At 49.2% G+C, this 11654-nt stretch overlaps 1 protein-coding gene across 3 annotated transcripts; it reads left to right on the plus strand.

Annotated features, from left to right (window-relative positions):
- Positions 1-5545: 5545 nt before the first annotated feature.
- B4GALT3 (beta-1,4-galactosyltransferase 3) lies at positions 5546-11562 on the plus strand. Of its 3 annotated transcripts, none has more exons than XM_081224537.1 (8): positions 5546-5625; positions 6452-6597; positions 6922-7219; positions 7749-7984; positions 8940-9130; positions 9239-9361; positions 10566-10670; positions 10804-11562. In XM_081224537.1, the coding sequence occupies exons 3-8, from the start codon at positions 6958-6960 to the stop codon at positions 11075-11077; spliced, it is 1191 nt and encodes a 396-aa protein (XP_081080663.1). In that variant the 5' UTR covers positions 5546-5625; positions 6452-6597; positions 6922-6957; the 3' UTR covers positions 11078-11562. The 3 variants fall into 3 exon arrangements, with proteins under 3 accessions (XP_081080663.1, XP_081080662.1, XP_081080664.1); XM_081224536.1 differs by having other exon boundaries at positions 6945-7219; XM_081224538.1 differs by lacking the exon at positions 5546-5625 and adding an exon at positions 5656-5876 and having other exon boundaries at positions 6945-7219.
- Positions 11563-11654: the final 92 nt, after the last annotated feature.

Genomic DNA, 11654 nt, shown 5'->3' on the forward strand with positions numbered 1-11654 from the left:
TAAGGCAAGCCATGGAGAGTGTAGCAGTTGTGTGCACTCTGCTCACTGGGGCTGGGCTTCGCTGCTCAAGTTCTGTACGAGGCAGCGCCTTACACAATGCCCTGGACTTTGTACCACCAAGTATGGCACGTACTCCCTTGGCAGCACTAGGAACAGGGCAACCCCCTACTCTGCTCAGCCTCTTTTCTTCCATATGCATGGCCCCCACCTCTGTGCTTGGGCCCAGGCCCTTTCTCCTGTCCTCCTACCAACCAAGCTAGAGGAGGGAGAAACAGGAGAGTGGGACAAGGCCAGAGCGATCTTCAACTATTTCATCTGATTAGCAAAACTGGACCACCAATAACATGTTTATAGACAGACCTTAATACTATGAGCTGATGGTACAATAAGCAGAGTTCTGTGCTAAGTAGATGTAAAGTACAAACGCAGACAATACACAAGTAAAGATGCTCACTGCAATCTGGGAGAAGGTTCTGTACTATACCTTCACAAAGAGAAATATTGGGTGGTACAAAGAACTGTATGATAAGGGCAAATTGAACTGTACAGAGATTGATGCCTGGGCTTAATGGGCTATGAGGGTTAAGGAAGGTGAGTCTTGGGTTGGACCTTGAGGAACAGGTAATCATGATAGCCCTTCTTACGTTTCTTTAGTGCCGACGGTAATAAAACACTTATATACATTATTTTAAGAGAAAGCCCTTTACTCACTGAGAAGGCTTCTGAATGCCATGAAGCAGTTTTTCCCAGAAAGTTACTGAGTTTAGAGGCCACCTGTGTGATTGGATGGGTGGGTGGGGGGGAGGCATACAGTGAAAGAGAAGAGAAGAGAGAGCTGCTTGCTCCTCAAAGAGAATTGATGGGTATCCTGGCCCTAAATCCCTAGCAAGGCCTCACCCCTTCCTGGAATGTTCTCACCCATACCACCCTTCCCAGACCCAGGCTGTAGACTGCCTAAATATCCTGATGTCAGGGGTCCAACAAGTTCTTGCTATGGATGTGGGGAGGGCATACCTCCCTCAAAGAGCCAAGATGAGCTCTGACTCCTCAGTCGGCCTACTTATTGCCTTCATGGGTCTGAGCTGGGGTGTGGGTGTACAAGCAGGAGGAGAAACAGGAATAACAGGAAGGAAGCAGGCATGGAGACAGTTCAAGTATCTGGTCCTTAAGGGAAAAAGAAGGGTGATGAGCTGGAGGAAGAAGAGTCGGTGACTGCTGAGAGGGCGCCATCCCTGCAGAAGTTCAAGGAGAGATGGACAACTATTTTATGGGATGGCAAGTGTGCCTGTGTGTTCAAGGTGGGGGAAGAGGTCGAAGCAGTAACTGTGAGTTGGGCCAATTTCTTTAAGTTCTTTCTGTCCCTGAGATTCTCGACTTCAGTGATTAGAGCGGAGGAAATCTGGGCATTTGTCCAACCCCTATTTGTGTGGTGGGGGTGGGAGAGCCAGCATTCCTGAGGGGTGCCGTGGGACCAGCTACTCAGTTACAGTTCTACTCCATCTCTGGCTCCACTTTAATCTCCATACGGTATTACAGTGTTTGGTTTTCTAAAATACCAGGTTGATAGTAATTGACAAAACCAGCATCCCATTGGTCAGGACTTGTGGGGGAGGAAGGGGGAAGAAAGGAGAACTTAATGTAGTAACATTTTGTTGGCTCAGAGGATGCTTCTGAACCAGTTGAGCACCTTCCCCATTGACTGTCACTGGGGGCAAAGCCAAAATCATTGGCAGCAAGAGAAACCAGCTGACAGCTGCAGGAAACCACCAGTTCTAAAAATGCTCAGAAAGAGGCAGATGAGGGGAGGGGGGGAACAACAATTCCAAACAACTTCCTCAGATAGGACCTTATATGGGGACAGGCCCAGAGTACTTAAGTAGCTTTAGGAAGGAAAGGGAGAGGAGGAAGTATAGATTGAAGGCATCCCTCACAATCTTTGGGCAACCAATATCAGGCTCTACAAACCCAGTAATAAACAAATACACAAACAGTGACACACATTGACATACACATGTGCAACTCCATAGAGATACATTAGCACATTCTCTTGATAATGTAGATGCAAATAAGCATTGAGAAGCTGAAAATGTGAGAACTGGGGCCTGAAAATGGGTCAGAGGAAATATATTAACTGACCTAATTCCCCAGTGAGAATGAATTGTTCATCCCACTTATTTGTTCAATAAATAAGCCATTTTGTTATAAACTAGAGTCAAATCATTCTCTCACAGTGTCTGGAAAGGACACAGATTTTTGGAGTCAGACTGAATCTAAGCTTTGCAAGAGCCAAGATGTAATGGCATGATCTTAAATTACTTGATCTCTGTGAGCCTCAGTTTCGTTATCTGTAAAATGGGTATATTACCACCTGTGTTATGGAGAGGTTGTCAGAACTTAAGAATATAATGATGTAAATGCTTGGCCCTGTGTGTGGCTTCTAGTAAGTGTCAATATATGCTGATTCTCTTCCCCTCAAATCTCTTCCGTTCCCTGTTCCCTTCCCACTCCTGCATTGGCCTGAGAAAATAAGTATACCAAGGAACTTTCTAGGTCAGATCTAAAATGGGCTATTTTGTAGAATTTGTGCCAAAAGTTCTAGGTTACTTTCAGGGGATAATAAAAAGGAAGACATGGTCTCTGTCCTCAGAGAGTTCATAGTCTGGTGGCTAAGACAATCAGGTAAGACAAAGATTCCAGACCTGTATGATAGGTGTCATGATAGAAGAGGCTCATAGAATATGGGGTCAAGGAAGTGTTCCTGGAGGAGGTGTCTGCCTCCCCTTCTAGAAGTAAGTATAACGGCTTTTGGCGAGTAGGGTAGTGGTGGAAGAAAAAAGAACTTCTGCTTGCTAGGTCAGTTCCCAGGCTCTGCTCTGTTATGCAAAATCAAAGTAAGGTGAACAGACTTGAAGCTGGTGGATAATACTGTAAGCAACTGAGTCGAGTTGGAAGGAGTAGTTTTGGGGAGGAGCTACCATCTCGGTAGAAAATGTTAAGTGGGGGAGAGAGGATTTTAAAGACATTGAGCTGTGTATTAAAATGTGCTTCTGTCCAACGTTTAAGACTCTGTGGTCGCAGTGCAGGGAGCCCAGGTTCTATCCCTGGTCAGGGAACTAGATCCCACATGCCACAACTAAGACCAGGCACAGCCAAATAAATTACTTACTTACTTACTTAATTAATTAATTTAAAAAAAGAAATCTGGGAGTCCTCTTGGAGTTTTCTAACTCCCTGACTTGACACATCCAGCCAATCACCAAGTCCTATCTGCCTCCTAAAAGTTCTCAAATGTATCCTCTTCCTTCCAGTCCCACTGATATTACCTTGTTTTGCATGAGTTTCATCTCACTCCTGGATTACTGCGGTAACCTCCTTGATAGGTCCCTGCTTCCAGTCTTGACCACTCCAATAATGCTCCACGTTTCCAGCGGAGGAAAATTCCTAGTTCTGATCGTAGCACTCTCTGTTTAGAGCACTTTAAGGCTTTCTTCCTGCCCACTGGATAAAACTCAATCTCTTTCAATATGGTTTATGGAGTCTTTCATTATCTGGCACCTATTTACCTCTTCAGTTTCATCTTTCACCATTCCCCTGACTCTATCGTTTAGCATATTGATCCATTTTTTAATTTCCCCAACTCCACAATTTCTTCCTCATTTCCAGACTTTTGCACAATGGCTTCCTGTGTCTAGAACACTATTCATCTGTTAAAAGATAATTTTCAGGGACTTCCCTGGTGGCGCAATGGTTGGGAGTCCGCCTGCCGATGCGGGGGACACGGGTTCGTGCCCCGGTCTGGAAAAATCCCACATGCAGCGAAGCGGCTGGGCCCGTGAGACATGGCCGCTGGGCTTGCGCGTCCGGAGCCTGTGCTCCGCAACTGGAGAGGCCACAACAGTGAGAGGCCCACGAACCGCAAAAAAAACCCCAAAAAACAAAAGATAATTTTCAGAAAAGGGTAAAATTATGACTCTCACACTGTTAAAGGAAAAATTATTCTGACACTTGTTAAAATGGTAAGAAAGACTTTTATTCAGGACTATTGCAATAGGTGCCAAGGCTATCCCAATCAGAGAGAGATTGGGTTCAACTCTGAATACAGTAAGGACAGCTGGATAGTTATAGCCAATGAGCAGAATGAGTCAGTAGATGGAAAATTACATCAAGAGTAGGGAGACTCTTGCTCAACCAACTTAGAATTCTTGCTAAAGGCAGGCCAGGATGATCAGAAATTAAGGATGAGGGGATTCTTGCTAAACTGACTTAGCCAGATTCTTGCTAAAAATGGCTATAGGCCCAAGGATGAGGTCTATTAGAAAAGAGGGCTCAGGGGAGCCTGTCTAAAATTTGGTCAAGGAGAGAGTTTTTGTCAATACACGTATAAAAATGAACACCCATTAAAGATTTTATTTAACTCATAAGGAAACCAGCAGATGTTATAACTCGTTAAAAAAAAATCTGAAGAACAGACACATTTACAGATCAGAAATACAGAAATATGAAAATGGAGGCAAAATTGTTTTGTTTTGTTTTGTTTTTCCCACAATGCGGGGGGGAGGGGAGTAGGGGGTTAACTGAACCTCTCTCAGACAGGACAGAATTTGCATGTGGATCAGTTAACCCACACAGAATTGTAAAATAGCTCCATGGAGACTGAATCTTATAAAACAGAAGGACATGCTATAGACAAGTCCTTCAGGTTTCCCATTAGCCATCACTTCTTCTGCGAAACCTTTCCCAAACTTCAACTTGTGAATGAGGTGCAATTTTTAGGCTATCATATTTATCACACTATATTGTGTACAACTACCCTGACCCCCTTCACCCCCACCCCGACCCCACACAAAAGAACATGAGCTTTTTGAGGCAGACACTGCGAGTTATTTAAGTTTCCTCAGTGTGATGATCTGCTTCTAAGGAGCACAATATGCTAAGCGGGTAGTAGAAGCCACAGGATAAAACATATTGCATATTAATGAAGCGTCCATCTTACTCTAACATCTGGGGAAACACATTTTTACATTAAAGCGGACGCTGCCCTTCCCTCCACACTCAACGTTTCCTTGTTTTATTAAGCGTTTCTATTCCAAGGCCTGCGGGATACCTTGGGGATACAAAAATGCGCCAGAGCAGTCTGCAACGATGTACCCTGAGCAAGAAATAATTTTGATAATAAGTGGCACTAGGTTAAAGGGGGCGCCGCTGACACACTGGGAAAGGGGCTCAGGTCAACTTGGGGCGATAGCGAGGTCTTCCGATGCACCGGCCTCTCAGTACGTCTTGGCTCCGAGAAAGGTCCCGGTTTGACTTGATGTTTTCACAAGTCTGAGGGGTGAGGGGTGAGGGGTGAGGGGTGGAATCCCGTTGGAAGTCGGTCCGATGGGGACGAGCCCCCGCGCCTTCTCCCTAGGAATCGAGCCCCGAGAAGCCTGCGCAGTAGCTTCACCCGGACCCCCCCAGGCCGCGCGGTGCTCAGACCCTGCGCTTCGCGGGCCGGGGCGGCTCCACCCGAGGCCCCACCCCGTGACGCGAGGCCCCGCCTCCGCAGCTCCCGCTTCCAAGATGGCGGCAGAGGTTTCTGTCAGGCTGTCGGGGAGGTGGTGACGACTGGCTGCAGAAGGTCAGGTGTGTGGTCTGGGGCTGGTGGGGTGAGAGGCACGGGAGAAAGGTTCGGGAAATTGGGAAGGTGAGAAGTTTTGGGTAAAGGCTGGAGACAGCCTTGAGCAGGGAAGGGGGACGTAAGTGCAAGTATGGACAGAGGCCGGTGGGCTCACATTGCAAGGTAGAGCAAACACAGGAGGAGACTGGGGTGGGATGACGGTGCTCCGAAACAACTGGGCTGTAACCCCCTGCAGAGCGCTGACCACGCCCTCTAGGTGAGCTAGCCCAGGTACCTCTGACAGGTTCTGCCCAGCCCTCCCTCTCCCTATCTCATTTCACCAATAACCCCTGATCCCCACCTCCGATAGGACCGGGGAAAGGTAGAAAAAGGTAGGGGATGCTACCCCCAACCTATTCCCCGCCGCGCTCCGAGGTTGTTTGCATGCAGCTCCCAGGTGGTCACGCTCCCTGCACCTGCGGAGCTAGCTCCCAGAAACGTGAAGAACGGAAAGGAACCAGTTTCTTCCGCCTCCCTGGGTTCTCTTGAGGCCACCCCACAGTCCTGTTAAGACTGCCTCACCCCCTGGCGAAAGTAAGATCTCCGATAGCTTCCCTGTCCCCACTCTCCAAACAGGTTGGTCCTGCTGGGGTGGAGGATGGTTAAGTATAGAGTGAATCTGACACACTAGAGGGTTATGGGGGAGAGGCCAGGGACCTAGCATCTGCTGCTTCACCCCTCTTCTCTCCAACCACTTTCCCTCCCTTCCCCAGCTGGGAAACCAGCTTCACCCTGATCCTCGTCTCTGCCCCTCTGTGGGTGGCTGGCTATCCTTGACCACTTCTGTTTCAGCTGGTCCTAAGATTGCTGTTGGAGTGCTGGATGGAGCCTTTCTCTGTCCTCTGTGACATTTCCAATTTTATATAATGCCTCACATCTCTGCTCCCCCGGGACCCCGTGGAGTCCCCATGATCCTGAAGAAGGCAGCTTGAACCTAGGTGAGTCTATCTCTACCCCCTCTCAAATTGGAAGGGAGGTTGTCCAGAGAATGCTCTGAAATGGCCTTGGGACATGAATGATGTAAGCATTCTTGGGGACTGATAGTAGGTGATAGCAGTGGTTTGAGGGAGGGGTGGAGGAGAGTGAAACTTGGGCTGGAAGTGCCAGGTGGTAGGTCTGCTAGTGGTAGCATTCTATTTCTTTCCATACATCTGTGTGCTCCCTTCTGTGACTTTGTTCTTTTCCTCTTTACCCCTGGCACCACCTTCATCCCTGCCCAATGACCTCTTTTTGCTGGCTTGCTCTCTTCCTGCCTGCCCCAGCACTCTCCTCTCTCCCTCTCCAGACTACACCCCAGGATGCTGCGGAGGCTGCTGGAGCGACCCTGCACTTTGGCCCTGCTTGTGGGCTCCCAGCTGGCTGTCATGATGTACCTGTCGCTGGGGGGCTTCCGAAGCCTCAGCGCTCTATTTGGCCGAGAGCAGGAGCCAACATTTGACTACTCTCATCCCCATGATGTCTACAGTAACCTCAGTCACCTGCCTGGGGCCCCTGTTGCCCCAGGGGGCCCCCCAGCTCCTCAAGGTCTGCCCTACTGTCCAGAACGATCTCCTCTCTTAGGTGAGTGGAGAAGGAAGGCGGAAGTGAAGGCAAGGCCAAGGTGTGGGGACAGGGAGGCTTGAACAGGCATAGGATGGCAGGAGTGGGTCTTAGAACAGGAGGGTCACATAACTGGAAGGGAGGCTGAGGTTGAGATAGAATGGACTCTAAATTTGGAGTTTCGACTGGGCTCTTGGGTTGAGCCACGGCCCATTTATGGGCTCTTCTTGCCTCGGGCTAGGACTTGCTTCTTTTCTAGATCACTCCTAGTTTAGTGAGTTAGTTGGAAGTCCGTCTGTTCTCTCCATCCCCTAACTGTAAGCTTCTAACCTTGTGAGGCAGTGGGGAGTTATGGAACCCTAATAAGAAGGTAGGCTAGGTAAGGAGCCTTCACCTTCCAGACTTTGCAAAGCTGTCCCAGTGATGGGGAACTCAAGGTTTTGTGAGATTTTTGAGCAAGCCCTTGGGGGAGCTGAGCCCCAGAATCAGACTGCCAGGGACAGTTCTTCTTGCCCTTCTAATCCCTGACCTTGCCATTCCCTCCCAACAGTGGGTCCTGTGTCCGTGTCCTTTAGCCCAGTGCCGTCACTGGCAGAGATTGTGGAGAGAAATCCCCGGGTGGAACCGGGGGGCCGGTACCGCCCTGCAGGGTGTGAGCCCCGGTCCCGAACAGCCATCATTGTGCCCCATCGTGCCCGGGAGCACCACCTGCGCCTGCTGCTCTACCACCTGCACCCATTCCTGCAACGCCAGCAGATTGCTTATGGCATCTATGTCATCCACCAGGTACCCCCAATTCCCATACCCTTCTGATTTTCTTTCTTATAAGGAAGCCTCAAACAAATTCCACTCCACTCTCATATAATGGATCCCTGAAATAATTTTAAGAGGGTCAGACAAAAAAAAAAAAAAAAAAGAGGGTCAGACTGTTGAATGTGAGAAAGCAGGGGGCTTCCCTGGTGGGGCAGTGGTTAAGAATCCGCCAGCCAATGCAGGGGACACAGGTTTGAGCCCTGTCTGGGAAGATCCCACATGCCACAGAGCAGCTAAGCCCGTGCACCACAACTACTGAGCCTGCACTCTAGAGCCCACGAGCCACAACTACTGAGCCCGCACGCCTAGAGCCCGTGCTCCGCAACAAGAGAAGCCACCATGACAAAGAGTAGCCCCCACTCCCCGCAACTAGAGAAAGCCTGCCTGCAGCAACAAAGACCCAATGTAGCCCCCCACAAAAAAACAATATATATACACACACACACACACACACACACACACACACACATATATAAAAAGAAAGCAGCAGCTGGCACTGCTCTGCCAACGTGTTAGTCCCTTACTTCTTAAGGATATTCCCACTGTCCTATAATCTTCCATGATTTTTCCGTTCTTGAATTTGGAAGTGGATAGATTTGGGCTAAAATTCTGGGTTCTGCCACTTGTTCCATATGTCACCTTGAGCAAGATACCCAACCTGCTAAAATGAGGCAAAGAGTGATAACTAATATACCACCTGTTCCACATGGTTTGTTTGCTGTCGGGATTAAATGCTAAATAGCAGCATGTAAGTGTCAGGCACATACTGATGCTCAAAAAATTTTTTGTTGAATGAAAAAACAAAGAAGTTGTCTTTCTCTTCATTCTCCTTGTCCCATATCCCGCTTTGATTTCCCTCTTTTCACTTTTATGCTTCTTTTCCATGCTACCTATAGACCTAGTTTGGTCCTCCGCCATTATCTTCCAGGCTGGAAATGGAACATTTAACAGGGCAAAGTTGCTGAATGTTGGGGTGCGGGAGGCCCTGCGTGATGAAGAATGGGACTGCTTGTTCTTGCATGATGTGGACCTCTTGCCAGAGAACGACCACAATCTGTATGTGTGTGACCCCCGAGGACCCCGGCATGTTGCTGTTGCCATGAACAAGTTTGGATACAGGTAGAGGGCATGAGAGGGTACTGGAAGCAGGAATTCCACCACCCAGTGGAAGAAGGAGGGATGGCCCCCCAGAAGACTTGTGGAATCCAAGGATGTTTCTCTCCCCAGCCTCCCGTACCCCCAGTACTTTGGAGGGGTCTCGGCGCTCACTCCTGACCAGTATCTGAAGATGAATGGCTTCCCTAATGAATACTGGGGCTGGGGTGGTGAGGATGATGACATTGCTACCAGGTCAGACTTCCTGCCACCACCTCCTTCCCTAACCCCAGCCTAGATCACTGTCCTCTGAGACCACCCCTAGCCATAGCCCTTTACCACTAACTTAGCTCCCTGGTGCTGCACTGTGCCCATTCCTCTCCCTTAGTCTTTTCAGTCTACCCAGGTCAGGCTTTGCATGCTGCTCCCCATTCTTTTATCCTTCAGTCTCTTAGATCTGGTTAGTTACGTTCCTGGGAGAGAAGATAAGATCAGTAGGCTATAGTATCACGGGATTCCAGGGCTGGAAAGGGGCCTAGAGACAGTTCAGTCCTGCCTCTGCTAGGGTTGCATCCAAACCACACTTCCTTTCAGGGCTGGGAGAGGAGAGGCTCAGCTCCACATAGCCCAGAACCACTTTTTTTTTTTTTAAAGTCTGTGCCATTGGCATGATGCCAACTTATTTTTAGCGTGTGAAACATTTTGACCTTCAGCCTCAGCTGACCCAATTTTCTATCTGTCATTTGACTATTTGGGCTTGATATACTGGACCCATTGCTTCTCCTCCCCCTTTGTCCTCTGATATGACATCTCTATGAATTCTTTTATTCCATATGTGTGTAAAGCACCCAGCAATTTCTAAATGTATGTATTCTTTTCAGTACCTTCCCAGGCTATCTTCACTTCTTGCTTCTGTGTGTCAGAGTGGGAGTTTGTTTCTTTCCAGGTCCTGATTACTTGGTTCCACTCTTTTCTTAATGTGGGTGGGGGGGCGGGTAGGGGATGTGGCAGAGCTGAGGCAGCTCAGCTACTCATCTAAATAAGAATTGCTGAACTTGGGTCTGTGACTCCCAGTCTTGCCCTCCCTTTTGGAGAAAATGGCTCCTCTCCCGGTCCTTTCCAGACTGCAGGGGCAGCTCCTGGGAGCCACTTAGGAAACAAAGGTGGGAGGTGCAAATCTACCTCTGCCAATTGTTTAAAGCCCCCAGGGTGCCTGGCAGTAGGCCCTGAGGATCTGGATACATCCAGGCTTTTACATTCTCTTCAGCCATTTCCTTCTTTCTGTTTGACTTTCTCTCCCCTTCCAGTACTTGGCACTTTTTTTGCCTAGTTAGTAATAGCTGTTCTTTGTGTAAAGAAATGTGCAATTCCGTCCTTGCTAGCCTTAGCTCTTCTTGCTCACCTGTCAGTAGCTTTCTTCTGCTCTGGATCCTCCAAGTTGCCCTCGCTTTTTCCATAGGGTACGCCTGGCTGGGATGAAGATCTCTCGGCCCCCCACATCTGTGGGACACTATAAGATGGTGAAGCACCGAGGAGATAAGGGCAACGAGGAAAATCCCCACAGGTAGGATGAGAGGGCTGCCCGGGAATTATTACTGGATCCTCAGGATTCTGCATCCTAGCCAGGCAGCTCCTGAAGTTTCCTAGATTCCTGGCTGTTCCTTTCCAGGTCTTAGTCTCCAATCTCTAATCCTCAGATTTGACCTCCTGGTCCGAACCCGGAATTCCTGGACTCAAGATGGGATGAACTCACTGACATACCGATTGCTGGCTCGAGAGCTGGGCTCTCTATATACCAACATCACAGCAGACATTGGAACTGACCCTCGGGGTCCTCAGACTCCCTCTGGTCCCCGTTACCCACCTGGTTCCTCCCAGGCCTTCCGTCAGGAGATGCTGCAGCGCCGGCCCCCAGCCAGGCCCGACCCTCTGCCTGCTGCCAACCACACAGCTCCCCATGGTTCACACTGACTCCTCCTTAATCATGAAACTGAATCAGAAGAGTTGTGTTCTCCCCACCCTCAGCTCCTCACTGCTCTTAGAGGGGATGTGGGGGAAATGAACTCTACTGCCGTGCTGGGGGCAGGGGCCTCTCCTCACTGCTGGACTGGAGCTGGGCTCCTCTAGCCCTGGGGGTCCCTCTTTCTAGGGTCACCAGCCAGGGCTTATGACTGTGAATCCTCGATGTCATGATTTTCTGTGATGACTCCTAGGAGTCCCCTGCCCATGGGGTAAGAGCAGGGCTGGACCCCAAATCCCTTCCTCTTCCATGGAGAGAAGAGTGTTCTGACTTCTCCCGGGACCTCTGTGAATATTTATTCTATTTATGGTTCCCAGGAAGTGTGTTTGAAGGAAGCCCCTCCCAGGGTACTTTCTGCCAGTGCTGGAGTAGCTCCCTCTTCTGGACCTTGCTCAGGGGGCTGGGATTTTGATATATTTTCTAATAAAGGACTTTGTCTTGCCTCTGCTCCTGCTTTCTGTATCCTAAGCACCCTTTACCTACCTTTGCTCACCCACCCCACCCACGCCCATAGGAAGGAGACAGAAC

Source organism: Mesoplodon bidens (genome assembly GCF_964165515.1).
Source record: "Mesoplodon bidens genome assembly, chromosome: 2".
Lineage (NCBI taxonomy): Eukaryota > Metazoa > Chordata > Mammalia > Artiodactyla > Ziphiidae > Mesoplodon > Mesoplodon bidens.